We start from the raw sequence: 14,503 nt of genomic DNA, 5'->3' as shown, positions 1-14,503 counted from the left end.
ATCAGTAGGAAATGATGTGGGATTTGTTGTAAATGAGTAAAAGGAAAATGAATCAGGAGGGTAACCAACTGTTGCGTTTGTTCTCATTTGGTCCCTTTTCTTTTTTTTTGTACTCAATATACCATCGAACTTGTTGTTTGTGTTCACCATAACCCTTTGACCGGCTATCACAGGTCAAAAGCCGGTCAAAAGGGCTATGGTAAACACCAACAACAAGTTCGATGGTATATTGAATACAAAAAAAAAGAAAAGGGACCAAATGAGTACAAACGCAAAAGTTAATTACCCTCAAAAGTCATTTTCCCGTTTTTATATGAAAACGAAGGATATAATTAATATTGAGACCAATTGTTTTAATTTCACGTATTATATTGTAGATCACAATATATTTATACTGTTAAATGTTATTAGTAAAATATTATCCCTGATCGCGTAATAGGGATTTCGCCAATTTATTTTTGGCGCCAAAACGTTCTTCCCGCTATTTCATACATCTCTTTCTCCCCCTTTCTAGTATCAACCCTATCGACCAAACCCTCCATAGATCGATCCAACAAAATCAAAGAATAAGCAAGCCAAGTCCGTGCGAGATCGAAATGGAAGACGATCAGCGGAGACAAAGGAGAAAAACTAGAGAAATGCAGTCTGAGGAGCGCGCTGAAGCACTCCGCAAGCTCAAAATCCGCAGACAAGGCGGCGGCGCCGACATTGGCGAAGAACGTTACAAGATAAAGATCGATGAGCCGATCTACGATACCGTCGATGACGATGAGTACGAGAACCTCGTGGCCCAACGACGTGAAGATTTTAAAGGGTTTATCGTGGACGACGACGGCCTTGGTTACGGGGACGAAGGCGAAGAAGTTGATTGGACTAAATCCGGCGTAATTCCGTCATCAGAAGAGGAATCGGAAGGTGAATTGGAGAAAAAGAAACCGAAGAAGAAAACGGAAAAGAAGGAACATAAGAAGCCCTCTTTTGAAGCCGCAGCTGCTTTAATGGGTAAGCAAAGGATATCTAACTTGTTTACTTCTGCCGTTTTCAATAAGAGTAAGCCTTCAGTGGCGTCTTCCGATAGTGTTCTTGATGATGTGCTTGCTGAATTTGCGCCGGATGAGAATGATAAAGAGAAAAGGAGACGAGGAAACAAAAGATCATCCCAGAATGGCACAGTTTTAGCACCAGCTGCTTTGATTACCTCGATTAAGACTGAAAATACACCTGCAAGTGTGGTGGCTGTGAATACTCTATCGTCAAATAGTTTGTATAAACACGACGTAATAGAAGAAGGGAAGGAAGTGCTAGAATTTCCTAAAAATGAAACAGATTTGGGTGTTGTGGAGGAGCCACCGGTGGTGACAAGTGAAGTTGAAGCATCTAAGGATACTAGCGAACTGAAAGTTGAGCCAGTGATGAAGGAGGCCGATGGTTGGACTTTAAATGCTAAAATTAAAGTGGAAAAGGATCCAACTTTCAGTGCAACAGCAGGATTGCAGACCAACATAAGCTCTGATTTGAATGCTGAGATCGGTCCTGGTGTATATTCTGATGAAAAACCACCATTTGTGGTGGAACTTGATGGATCTCTTCCTTTCTACATGCTCGATGCATATGAGGAGTTTTCTGGTTCTAATGCTGGCAATATCTATCTATTTGGGAAGGTATTTTAGCTAATTCAGTTACATGTCAGTTTACCCTGTTCATTTGCATTCTAACGCTTAATTAATTATATAAGACTCACTGTTTTATCATTCTTACCAAGATAAAGATTGATCTTGATCTTTAATAACATTCATTTGAATCAAGGTGAAAGCAGGAAGTACTTATCACAGCTGTTGTGTGGTCGTGAAGAATATGCAAAGATGCATGTATGCTATCCCAAATGGTCCTGTTTTTGAAGACTCTGTCATTATGAATCTTGAGAGAGATGTTGAAGAGTCAAAGATATCACCTACAGCTTTTCACACCAAGCTTCATGTAATACACCTCTTGCCTTTGGCCTCTTTTAATTTACAATCACCATATTGGCTGTATTATTAGTACTATTCAGTCATTGTTGACAATCACTGTTTAATTATTTTAATTTATTAGGAGATGGCATCTGGATTGAAGGCCAACATAAAGAAACAATTGCTTGATCGAAATGTTTCAAACTTTAGCATGAAACCTGTCAAGGTCCGGTTCTTAGTCTAATTAGCTTCAAAAATCAATGAATTTATATATATTTTTTGTGCTTAAACTGATTTATTTATTTATTTTCAGAGGAATTATGCATTTGAAAGATCCGACATAGAGCGCAAAGAGAATTATGTACTCAAAATCAGCTATCCATTCAAGGTATTTCACACCTTTAACAAAGAAGATTAATCATGCTACATTTCACAAAGAAGATTCATTAAGTGTTTACTGATGTTGTATATATTGTAATTCCAGGATCCACCACTTCCTTCAGATCTTAAAGGAGAAACCTTCCGTGCTTTGCTTGGAACACATAGCAGGTATAAAAGTTACTGATAAATTTTTATTAATTTCACAGGAATCTGAAAACTAATATTATGTTTCATTTAGTGCTTTGGAGCTTTTTCTTATCAAAAGAAAGATAAAGGGACCTTCATGGCTATCACTTTCAAGATTTACCACCTCTTCCACTGCTCAACGTGTAAGCCTATAAATTTTACATTTACAGTTAAGATCTTAGCAAAATGCTCAAATTACTTTCTTACCCTTTGATCAGGTAAGCTGGTGTAAGTTTGAGGTTACAGTGGATTCCCCTAAAGACATTAAAATTGCAACCTCTTCGAAAAACACAGGAGAGATTCCTCCTGTAGTTGTTACTGCAATCAATCTGAAAACTGTAATAAACCAAAAACAAAACATAAACGAAATTGCATCTGCATCTGTCATCTGCTGTCATAAGGCCAAGGTACTTTCACATTCTTTCTTGAAATCTTGTTTGTAACATTACTGATAACATTAAATTTAAATACTTTTTTTTTTTTTTTTTCAAATTTCAGATTGATACACCAATGTTGGCTTCAGAATGGACAAGACCTGGAATGTTAAGTCATTTTACAGTTGTACGTAAGCTTGAAGATGGATTATTTCCAATGGGATTTAACAAAGAAGCAGCAGATAAAAACATAAAAGCTGGATCAAACATCATTAGCATGGAAAGCAGTGAAAGAGCTTTATTAAATCGGTTAATGATTGAATTCCACAAATTAGATAGTGATATTCTTGTTGGCCACAACATATCTGGATTTGACCTTGATGTTCTTCTCAACAGAGTCAAGGTTTTTACAATACTAACAAACACATTGATTTAATGAGAACATTTGTATTTGTATTACCATTTATTAATAATAATGATATGGTATAACATTTTGCAGGCTTGCAAAGTTCCTAATAGCATGTGGTCAAAAATAGGAAGACTTAAGAGGTCTGAGATGCCTAGACTTAATAAAGGAAATACAGTTTTTGGGTCAGGGGCAAGTCCGGGAATTATGTCTTGCATTGCTGGCAGGCTTTTATGTGATACCTTTTTGTGTTCTCGTGATCTTTTAAAGGAGGTAATATTAATATTAATATAGTATAATAACAATTTAGTGTTTATATTTAATTTCTAACATTTTGTTTTTTGGTTTCAGGTTAGTTATTCATTGACAGAACTTGCAAAGACTCAGTTGAGTAAGAATCGAAAAGAGATTGCTCCACATGATATTCCTGGAATGTTTCAAAGTTCTCAATCCTTAATGGAACTTGTATGTTCTACTTCTCAACTTTTTTTAATTTTTATTTTGTTAATTTTTATTTTTGTTGATATTGTTAACACTATGGATTTGCAGATTGAAATTGGGGAGACAGATGCATGGTTGTCAATGGAACTCATGTTTCATTTGAGTGTTCTTCCTCTCACACGACAACTGACTAATATTAGTGGTAATTTATGGGGAAAAACTCTTCAGGTAAACTAATGAAAAGTTAAAAAAATCATTCACTAAATATGTTTTTTTAGTTTTTTTTTTATTTTTATTTTTATTTTATGAAATAACTTATTATGTGCATGGTTTCAGGGTGCTAGAGCTCAAAGAGTGGAATATCTATTGTTGCATGCATTTCATGCTAAAAAATTTATGGTACCTGATAAGTTTTATACTCCAAAAGAAAACAAAACAGTAAAACGTAAATCAGATGGCCCAGAAGACAAAGTAAACAATGATTTGGGTGAAAATGACGAAATCGCCCCTCCAGGAAATGAGCCTGTAAAATCCAAAAAAGCAGCTTCATATGCAGGTGGACTAGTGTTGGAACCCAAAAAAGGTTTATATGATAAATACATTTTACTTCTGGATTTCAACAGTCTCTACCCCTCCATTATCCAGGTTTGTCATATCTCCACCATACTTTTTAACTTTCAACACTTTCTACCCTTCTCTCTTATCTTTTTTCTGTGTTTATTTTCTTTAATCAGGAGTACAATATCTGCTTTACAACAGTAGAGAGATCTGAAGATGGTTTAGTTCCTCGATTACCATCTGCAACAGCAACTGGAGTTTTACCCGAGGTTAGATCTTAACCATAGTTAAATTGATTACACCGGTTTAATGTTTGTATAAGTCTTTCATATGTTGTTACTTATTTTTTTAGTTACTCAAAAATCTGGTTGAAAGAAGGAAACATGTAAAAAGATTATTAAAGACAGCATCAGGCCTCAAGTATCAACAATTTGATATACAACAACAAGCATTGAAACTAACAGCCAACAGTATGTATGGATGCCTCGGTTTTTCCAGTTCAAGATTCTATGCAAAACCACTTGCAGAACTTATAACACTACAAGTAAGAAAGATTTTAATAAAAAAAATATATATGGAAAAGTATTACAACTTATTTAATTATTTATTTACTTACAGGGGAGAGAGATTTTACAAAGCACTGTTGATCTTGTTCGCAACAATCTAAACTTTGATGTGATTTATGGTGACACTGATTCAATCATGATATACACTGGACTTGATGATATCAATAAAGCCAAATCAATCGCAGGAAATATCATCAAAGAGGTAGTTTTTTACAGTTTTATAAAAATAGTTTTGAGATTATAATAGTGAAAAGTTGTTGAATTGAGTTTTTGGTTTTGATTTAATGGTAGGTGAACAAGAGATACAAGAGATTAGAAATTGATCTTGATGGTGTATACAAGAGAATGCTGTTGCTTAAAAAGAAGAAATATGCAGCTGTGAAAGAGCAAATAAGAGATGGGAAAATTTATAAAGTTATAGAGAGGAAAGGTCTGGATATGGTCAGACGTGACTGGAGTTTGTTGTCAAAGGAGACTGGAGATTTCTGTCTTGAACAAATATTATCTGAGCTGTATGTCTTCTTCTCTTAATAATCATCATCATCATTACTCTCTGAAATTTTAATTTATAATGACAGGTCATGTGAAGAAGTTGTTGAAGCAATACACAACAAACTCAGAAAAGTACAAGAGGATATGAGGAAGGGAGAAATAGGTTTGGAGAAATATATCATTACAAAAACGTTGACTAGACCTCCTGAAGCCTACCCAGATGCCAAAAGTCAACCTCATGTTGAAGTAAATATTCTGACTATTTTGTTTTTTTTATTCTTTTTTATAATTTTTTTATTAATACATAAACATATCTACTTATAGGTAGCACTCAGGCTGAAGAAACTAGGGTACAACAGTGGTTGTTCTGCTGGAGATACAGTTCCTTACATAATTTGCTGTGAGAAGGTTTGTGATTAAGCCTTTATTTTCATTTCTAATTTTACTTTTTCACATTTATTCATCTCTAATTTGCATTATTTAATTTTTAATAAATTTCACAGGGGAATGGTTTGAGTACATCAGTAGGGATTGCTCAACGTGCAAGACATCCAGATGAACTCACAAAGGATAATGAGAATTTGATGATTGACATCGACTATTATCTAGCACAACAGGTATCATTTTTTATTTTCTACTTTTTAAAAAAAAATTATATTATCTTTTTATTAAATCATTTATTTTTGGGTGCATTCAGATTCATCCAGTAGTATCGCGTCTATGTGCATCAATCGAGGGTACAAGCCCAGCTACTTTAGCTGATTGTTTAGGGCTTGATCCTTCCAAGGTATCTATATTCTAATAGTATTCTATAACCTATCATTTCCAAATAACATTGATGAGATAACTAATAAAATTAATAATGATTTTGTTTTCAGTTTCAAAGCAAATCAAGTGAAGTTGCAAACAATGATCATTCTGGCTCTGTTATTTGCATGACAGATGATGAAGAGAGGTAGTTACGACTTACTAGTTCTCTTCTGAATTTTTCACCTTTTATGCTTTTATAAATTTTATCAACATTTTTTTAAAAACTTTTGTGATGTTTGATTATTGCAGATACAGGGGTTGTGAGGCTTTAAATTTATCATGTCCTGATTGCTGTGTTAGTTTTAAGTGTCCATCTGTACTGAGTTACATACAAACAGTAGCCCTTGAAAAGCCACAAGACTTGCAAGATCAATCAACCAACAACACCACTACCTTTTGGCAGAAATTCTGTTGCCCTAAATGTCAAGTGGAATTCCCTCCAGCATCATTATCCAATCAGGTTTTCAATTTTAACTAAATTTAATTTGTTTTTGCTTCAAATGGAAAGAAATAAAGCGAGTAAATTGTTGGTGGAATGGAATCAGGTAAAAAGACGAGCTGAATTGTTCATATCCACATACTACAAAGGATTTATGACGGTATGCAAACAATGCTATTATGATTTTCATTTTTTTAATCTTTTTTACTGAAATTGGATGTAAAATTTCAGTGTGATGATGAAACATGCAACTACACAACAAGGAGTTTAAACTTGCGTGTTGTTGGTGAGTCAGAAAGAGGAACAGTATGCCCAAATTACCCTCGCTGTAATGGTCGTCTTGTGAGACAGGTTGGTTTTCATCTCTTCAACTCTCAAAGTCAAAAAACACTATTTTTGTCATTACCCTTCATCCAACAACAGTTACTGAAAACTTTATTTTTGATTAGTATTCGGAGGCTGATGTGTACAAACAACTCTCTTACTTCTGTTATCTCCTGGATGCGGATCGCTGCATTGACAAGGTTATTTTTGTCATTAGTTAAAAAGTTTGAGATATTGATATGAATTGTTTTGTAATTAGTTAATGTATTTCAGGTTGATGCTAAGTTGAGGGCTGCAGTTGAGAAAGAGGTTGGTAGGATAAGAGGTTTGGTTGGATTAGCTTTTTCTACAGCACAGAAGGTTAGGGACAGGTGTGATTATGGTTGGGTCAAACTTAATGATCTTTTCGCCTCAATTTAGTAAAATAATGGATTAGAGTTGATTAAATTTAATTTAAATCCCGTTTAAAGAAATACAAATTGGCTTTCAAATCATGATGAAGAAGCTAAGCTAACAGAGTTATGTGGCTTTGTGATGAAAAATGGATGAAGATCTTAACAAGTATTGGTATTGGTAAGTCGATGATGTATGTATGTGTGATACTTAGTTATTTTATGCAAAAAGAGTTGTTACTTAGAATAGACATGATCAATTTTGTATTTAGTGGTGTTGTGTTTACTCTAGTTTGTATTTTGTTACTTTAAAAAGGAAGATTTAATGTGCTAGTAAGTTCTATTCTTTTATCATGTGAGTTAATCCTTGATCCATGTTCATTTCAAGTAGTGGTTAACAAGATCTAATACTCTTCATTTACCATAAATGTCTTATTAAAACAAGTTCTTTAATTGGACACAACTTTAGGTCTTAACTAAGTTGGAAATTTGCATGAAGTTTTGTGTAAATGCTCACAACGCTCAGTTCCTTTCATAAACTTGAAGGAGTAAAAATGTACAATCCATGTAAACAATATAAATCCTTTCACATAAGTTATCATTCCTTAAAACAATTATGGATTTCAAGGAATTAACAAAATAAATAAATACTGGAATTCATCTAGTACTAGTGGCCAAGGAAAACTAAATGAGAATTCAAGTAATTTGGATAAATCAACCGCCCTTGATGAAGAATGTTTGGTCAAACTAGTCTTGAAAGTTTGGATTAAGATACTTAACAAATGAACCCCAAAACTCTGGAGTGGAAGCTTAATGATAACAACGTTCTAATGCCCTTTATCAAGTCTTATTTCGTAAAAAAGAAAAAAAAACTCATAGTCTCTCAATCAAGTGCTGAGCCAAAATATAGATGTATCATACAAAAAGAATTGGCAGATACAATTACAGTCAACATCGTTAACGGATGCAAACATTTATTAACATATACGATAAAAGCATGTTGAAATATATAACAAACCCAAAAAAACATACACACAAATAAAAATAAAAAAAAAATTATTATGTTTTTGAGTAATGATATCTTGAATGAGTATTGATGTGATGTGTATTTTTACTATTTGTGTAGTGGCATCAGCATGTGCATCTCCATCCATCCTCTTCCTCTTTTACTGTAACTCCCCAACAGGCGCTTCATTCAGCCATAAGAAATGAATGAACTCATACAGCTTTGTGCTTACACTAACCTACTCCACCAAGGAATTTCATTCAGCCATAACAAATAAATAAAAAAGAGTATCAAGGAATTAAAAGGTTTATACGTTGAGTCAATCAATAAAACAAATTCAAATTAATGTGGTAAAAGATAATTTTTCATGAACGACCTCTTTTATAAGATAGATATGGGATAACAGATAGATACTAATATTTTATTTTTGTTTTAACTTTTAATACATACCTTGTAGGGGGTTGGATTCAATCTTCTCATGTGATCTGTCCTCATTTGCTCCAATTGCTTCATACAATGATCTCTAATCTCCACAAGTGTTGGCAATTCTTCTCTTTCTTTATCTTCATAAATATTATTTTTTCATGTACCACAATCATAAAAAGAAAATAATAATAACTATTATCTAAATCAAAATCTCACACCTGCACTTCCAGGCCAATAACACTTGATAAGATCCTCAACCCGTTGTGGCACCACATAAGCTCTCTTCGATTCATTAAACGGATGTCTACATAAAATCCTTTGCCCTGCCTGTGTTTATTTTTCAACAAATCATTTCAAAAAAATAAAAATAAATACTAATAATCCATTCATTCCCTTCATATGGGTATTTTTGTCATTTTCTCTACATACCTTTGGAGGTGGTTCATTTTCCCCTGACATTATATCCACAAGTGCATAACCTTCCTTCCCATACAATCTATAAGACCTCTTTTTACACGGAATCGATACCTAAACCCCCCCCAAAAATAAAAATTAAAAAATCACCATTGACCTTTCTTTTTTAACAAAATTTATAAAATATATACTGATTCCAAACCTTTGAGACATCTTCTGATAATTTTATACGCGGCTGGTTATTAATCTCAACAAGCTTAAACACACAGCCTAAAGCAGGCTGAGCAAAACATGTCACCAAATTTGTTCCAATCCCAAATGAATCCACCTCATGCCCCTGATCAACCATTTTTTTTTTTTTTTAAATAAATGTTAATAACAACAATTTCACTAGTCAAGAATTTTATAAAAAATTTAAAGTCTCACCTGTTTGTTTAGAGCATCTAATGTTTCCTCATTGAGATCATTGCTAGCAGTGATTCCAGTGTTTCCAAAATCAGGAATCTGAAATTCCTTTTCAATGGTTTGAAAAAACTTTCTTGTTTCACATGAAAGGTAAGCAAGGTCACCAGAGTCTAATCTAATTCCCTTTGCTCTATATCTACAAACATTTTAAATAAAAAAAAATTATATAAAGAAAATGTTAAAAAGAAAAAAAAAAAAACATACCCCATATCGTTTAGTGCTAGAGCTACAGCACAAAAATTAGGGACACCACTCCTCATCACCTAAACATATCCAATTTTAAATATTAAATGAGAAAAAGAAGTTATTGAATTTTTATTTTTGACTTACATCATATGTGTCTACAAGAGCAAGAAAGTTGTTGGGAAATGCAAGGGCGTATGAAACGAAAGCTGCTAACTCACTTTGATTTGTTTCGCCAAAAACGCCCTCTGATGAACTTAATCTCTGTTTATATACAATTTTTAAAAAATTTACAAACGATAAATTATGGGAATATAAATGTAATTATTATAATTTATAAGTATACCTTTAATTTGCTTAACCATGTCTGTGTGAGACTCACAAAATCTTTGCATACTTTTGACCCATCTTGACTTTTGAGAGACTTTTCTGTAATCTCATCAGGTCCCTAAATATCAACAAATTGATTATTATATTAAGTCACAGGAAAATATTAAAAATCAAAAATCAAAAGGTTATATATGTATGACACCAACCGTGAATGAGCTGACAAAAGCATGAGAATGGGTCCCACGGAGTGGTATTCCAAATAACTTTCCAGCTGCACAATTGCTATTCACACACAAAAAAAAATAATGAGTAAATGACCATTTTAATTCATTAAGTCATTTTCTCCATATTAAATGCTTAAAGCATTAAGCTCATTAAGTAAAAAAGAAACAGATCACCTTGTTGCATCAAATCCTCCCATGTAGCAATACCTTGATGCCCCTACACCACCATCTGGGCCCTACACATGAAAGAAAAAAAAGATTTTTTTTCTTTTAATAAATTATAGCCCATGAAATCCGTTAATAATTAAAAAAAAAAGTCTAAAACCTGGGCCCGACGAAGCCCAAACTCAAGAAGAAGTTTATTTTTTCCAGCAACAAAACGGTGTCTTGCAGCATTTGTAGTGACTAAAGAAGCAAAATTTATAAGATTCACAAAAGGAGTTTCCAAAAGTTGAACCACCTGAAATAACAACAATACAAATAGAACTTTCAAAGATTCGATCTTTTTGTCTAAATGTTTCCAAAAATGCCCTGCAAGTCTGAAAACGAAACTTACAGCCACAGGGCCTTCAATCCTCATCAAGGGTACTTTAGGGAATACGACAGATCCCTCAGCAATAGCATATACTTCAACATCAGAACAATCGATTCCTCCAAGATACTCAAAGAAGCCATCCTACACCCATCATCAAAAGGTTAGTGAATGACCATTTGACCCTTCACAACTGTATTTGACAGAATCATTACTTGAGAATTTTGTTGAGTTGAAAGTTAGTTACACTTAACCTCACATGTAGGAGATAAACATTCTCGAATAAAGGCAATGTCTTCTTTTGATAACTTAAAGTTTGCAATGAATCTTATGCATTCTTCTAGACCTGCAAAAACTGTATATTCACCACCAAATGGGTTCCTTCTGAAATATAAGTCAAACCTGAAACAAAATCATGACAATAAGCAATCTAAATAGATTCTAATATAGTTGTAAATTCTTAAAGGCTTTAATTCAACTAGTATTAATATGAAGAATTACTAAAACCAATAGACAACAAAGATGGTTCCAATTCACGATTTAAAGATTTTATTTTACAGAAACACATAATAATTATCTTAGACAGTTAAACCACAAAAAGTATGATCAGTTACAGTTACAATTACAAATCATAATCTCAAATGATATCAAATTTGGAATGGATGCACAGAATACATCAAGCAAAGGCTGATTTATTACTCTTTTTACATTATTCTTCTAATGTTCAGTGTAATCCTTTCCTGTTGAAGACCCTACTTCCTTATGATTGCATGCACTCTGTTTCCTTAATCTTAAGGATTTAAACGCTATCATTCTTGATAAATCTTATACCTGATTCCAGAATAGCATTTGTGCATAATTTACCTCTTATAGCTTCATATAAATACAGGAATCAGAACTTATTCAGCCTTAAAAACGCCAGTATCTAGGGAACTTCATAATTCCATATCCAAACGGCTAAAATTTCCTAATTTGTTCCAATGACAGCTGAAAACAATCCACAGTTTTGGTATATGACAATTAGGAATCACGAATTACAACTTAAATCAATTCTATCTATCTATAATTTTTACGTTTCTCGTGACTAATACGCTTCGGAGACGAATTGTATTATCTGAGTAAACAAAAAGGAATCTGAAGACAAAGAATTTTACACCACATACACCGAATTATACAAAAAACAGAGAAATTAAGCAAGATTATAAAAATGAAAAACAGGAATTGAGAAACTAACACGGCGCGGTCTTTATGCTTGCCGGCTTTCCAATAAGCATAAGCCATGGTGAACTGATAAAGATCTGTAAGGAGTGGCGTAACCATTGGATTGGTAGGACCATGGATTGCCGGCATACGGCGGTTCTGTTTTCCATCTTTTACGCCGCCGTTAACCTTTGGTTTCGCTTCCATTATATCTAACACAATTACAAGAAAAACAAAAGAGTTTCTCTAGGGTTTCCTAATCTTATTCCGAGTATGACGGATATACGAATGGGAGAATGATGCTACTGTATATGCATTAACAACGAGAATGGAGTTTTTACACGAGGAAGAAGAAGAATGGGCATCGCAAGATATATACTCCCTTCCACACTTTCTATTTTACCAATTTACACTTGCACAAAAATATTATATGATAATATTTTTACTTTTTATTTATTTTATTCAAGTAGATATAAATTTCTAAACCAAATTTGGAAACTAAAAGCTTATAAAGATTTGAATGATATTTATACCTTATAGTTGTTTATTTCTATTAATCGCATTCAAATAAGAAATAAAAAGACTCAATTTTCAAACTATAAATTCTATGTCGTATGACTTCGGGTTTTTAAGGTTTTCTATTATATCATATTAAAAGACTTATAAATATTATATTAATCATCTTGAAAGCTAAATAACACTTAGACATGGTTTTTAACGTTGTGTGCAATAAAAAACAATGTTTCAAGAAAAACAAAAAAAAAAAACAATTTCTTAATATATATGGGTTACATCTACAAGAAAAAAGTTTGTATAACTTATATGAATATGATACAACTACTAAAAAATCATATATATTTGGTTACTAATATAAAAGCTCTCATTGAACTACTAGTTTTTAGAGCTTTCTTAACCTTTGTGCAAACACACTTCTCCTGCAAATTAAAAGCTTTTCAAACAGATGGTGGTACTGAATTTATGAATCATCGAGTTCGGGATCTTCTTATTTCTAATGGGACAAATCACCGGGTTTCTTGTCCTCATACACCGCAAACAGAATGGTCGTGCAGAACGCAAACACCGTCATCTTACCGAAACTGGTCTAGCAATGCTCTTTAATGCTAGTGCTCCTGCCTCATATTGGGTTGATTCCTTTAGCACCGTTGCCTACATAATTAATCGAATTCCTTCAAAATTACTTGACAACAAGAGCCCGTATGAACTTTTATATCATGCATCACCGAATTATTCCCTTTTGCGGACATTTGGCTGCCGTGTTTTCCCATACCTAAGGGACTATTCACAACACAAGCTTGCTCCTAGAAGTTCACCGTGTGTTTTTATCGGGTATGATTCTCATTACAAAGGCTATCGTTGTCTAGATCTAGCTTCAAATCAAGTGTATACCACTCGTCATGCAATTTTTGATGAGGCTGTTTTTCCATTTCGTGATACCTCACAATCATCAACATCATCGACACATGTTTTTGCAAAGTCACGGGACTGCCCAATACCTCATATTACACCAGATATTCATTCATGCGTCGCATGTTCTTATGTTCCTACTTCGGCTCCTACAGCACAAGTGCAACCTCCTACTGATAATATTATTGACCCTCCTGCCCATATTGATCCAGTAGCCCACAATGACCCAGCTACTGGCCCTCCTTCGCCGGTCCAAAATTCTACACCAGCCCAACAAGGCCCAACGGCAGCCGCTGCTCCCACAACCTCAGCCCATCCTATGATAACTCGAGGCAAAGCTGGGATATTCAAACCCAAACATCGTGTCGATCTCTCGTATCTTGAGTCAAATCTGTTAATTCAAGCACTCTTTGCTACAAAAGAACCACACATATACAAGACGACTGCCAAGGATCCTCAAAGGTTATTAGCCATGAAAGATGAAATGACTGCTCTTCGAAATAACCACACTTGGGATTTAGTTCCCCGTCCTTCTGGTACAAATATTGTTGGCTCAAAATGGATTTATCGCACTAAATGCAACTCTGATGGTTCTATTCAACGTTTTAAAGCTCGTTTAGTGGCGCAAGGATTTACTCAAATTCCGGTGTTAGATTACACGCATACTTTTAGTCCCGTTGTTAAAGCCGCTACAGTACGCATAGTTATCTCTCTTGCTGTCATGCACAAGTGGCCTCTTCACCAATTGGATGTCAACAATGCTTTTCTCAATGGTCAATTGCAGGATACGGTTTTTCATGGAGCAACCTCTTGGTTTTTCTGATGTTCGTTTTCCCAATCATGTATGTCGTCTCAGGAAAGCATTGTATGGGTTAAAGCAAGCTCCCAGGGCATGGTTTCAAAGATTAAGTTCTCTTCTCATTGGATTGGGTTTTATTTGCAGTCGTGCTGATCCATCTCTATTTGTTTTTAAAAAGCAA

At 34.0% G+C, this 14,503-nt stretch overlaps 2 protein-coding genes across 2 annotated transcripts; one reads left to right on the top strand and one right to left on the bottom strand.

The window, feature by feature from the left end:
• The first annotated feature begins 488 nt into the window (after positions 1 to 488).
• On the top strand, positions 489 to 7,651 carry ICU2 (DNA-directed DNA polymerase). The gene is made up of 26 exons (XM_079025503.1): positions 489 to 1,661; positions 1,807 to 1,977; positions 2,092 to 2,175; positions 2,263 to 2,337; positions 2,434 to 2,498; positions 2,569 to 2,659; positions 2,735 to 2,923; positions 3,015 to 3,293; positions 3,390 to 3,569; positions 3,648 to 3,761; positions 3,846 to 3,965; positions 4,074 to 4,382; positions 4,472 to 4,564; positions 4,648 to 4,839; positions 4,914 to 5,063; positions 5,153 to 5,373; positions 5,440 to 5,599; positions 5,678 to 5,761; positions 5,857 to 5,970; positions 6,051 to 6,140; positions 6,232 to 6,308; positions 6,413 to 6,623; positions 6,709 to 6,762; positions 6,834 to 6,953; positions 7,052 to 7,126; positions 7,200 to 7,651. Exons 1-26 carry the CDS (start codon positions 597 to 599, stop codon positions 7,344 to 7,346), a joined length of 4,530 nt encoding a protein of 1,509 aa, XP_078881629.1. The 5' UTR covers positions 489 to 596; the 3' UTR covers positions 7,347 to 7,651.
• Positions 7,652 to 8,213: 562 nt separating this feature from the next.
• Positions 8,214 to 12,476, bottom strand: LOC145087533 (nicotinate phosphoribosyltransferase 1-like). The gene is made up of 15 exons (XM_079025502.1): positions 12,133 to 12,476; positions 11,153 to 11,300; positions 10,923 to 11,042; positions 10,692 to 10,826; positions 10,541 to 10,602; positions 10,349 to 10,424; positions 10,159 to 10,260; positions 9,960 to 10,076; positions 9,834 to 9,892; positions 9,591 to 9,765; positions 9,367 to 9,501; positions 9,180 to 9,278; positions 8,969 to 9,077; positions 8,775 to 8,887; positions 8,214 to 8,562 (listed from the first exon to the last, which is right to left on the bottom strand). The coding sequence occupies exons 1-15, from the start codon at positions 12,303 to 12,305 to the stop codon at positions 8,485 to 8,487; spliced, it is 1,701 nt and encodes a 566-aa protein (XP_078881628.1). The 5' UTR covers positions 12,306 to 12,476; the 3' UTR covers positions 8,214 to 8,484.
• Positions 12,477 to 14,503: the final 2,027 nt, after the last annotated feature.

The sequence above is a fragment of the Lactuca serriola genome, chromosome 2, assembly GCF_051521515.1.
Source record: "Lactuca serriola cultivar US96UC23 chromosome 2, Lser_US96UC23_V15, whole genome shotgun sequence".
NCBI lineage: Eukaryota > Viridiplantae > Streptophyta > Magnoliopsida > Asterales > Asteraceae > Lactuca > Lactuca serriola.
The sequence above is the reverse complement of the archived record's forward strand: the minus strand, read 5'-3'. Positions and strand labels throughout refer to the sequence as shown.

Coding starts and splice junctions, on each gene's coding strand:
- ICU2 (XM_079025503.1), top strand. CDS start 597: ATGGAAGACGATCAGCGGAGACAAAGGAGAAAAACTAGAGAAATGCAG. Junction 4,840..4,913: donor CAGAACTTATAACACTACAA/GTAAGAAAGATT, acceptor ATTTACTTACAG/GGGAGAGAGATTTTACAAAG. Junction 5,374..5,439: donor GAACAAATATTATCTGAGCT/GTATGTCTTCTT, acceptor TTATAATGACAG/GTCATGTGAAGAAGTTGTTG.
- LOC145087533 (XM_079025502.1), bottom strand. CDS start 12,305: ATGGAAGCGAAACCAAAGGTTAACGGCGGCGTAAAAGATGGAAAACAG. Junction 9,078..9,179: donor AAAATGAACCACCTCCAAAG/GTATGTAGAGAA, acceptor AAATAAACACAG/GCAGGGCAAAGGATTTTATG. Junction 8,563..8,774: donor TGAATCCAACCCCCTACAAG/GTATGTATTAAA, acceptor TTGGTGGAGTAG/GTTAGTGTAAGCACAAAGCT.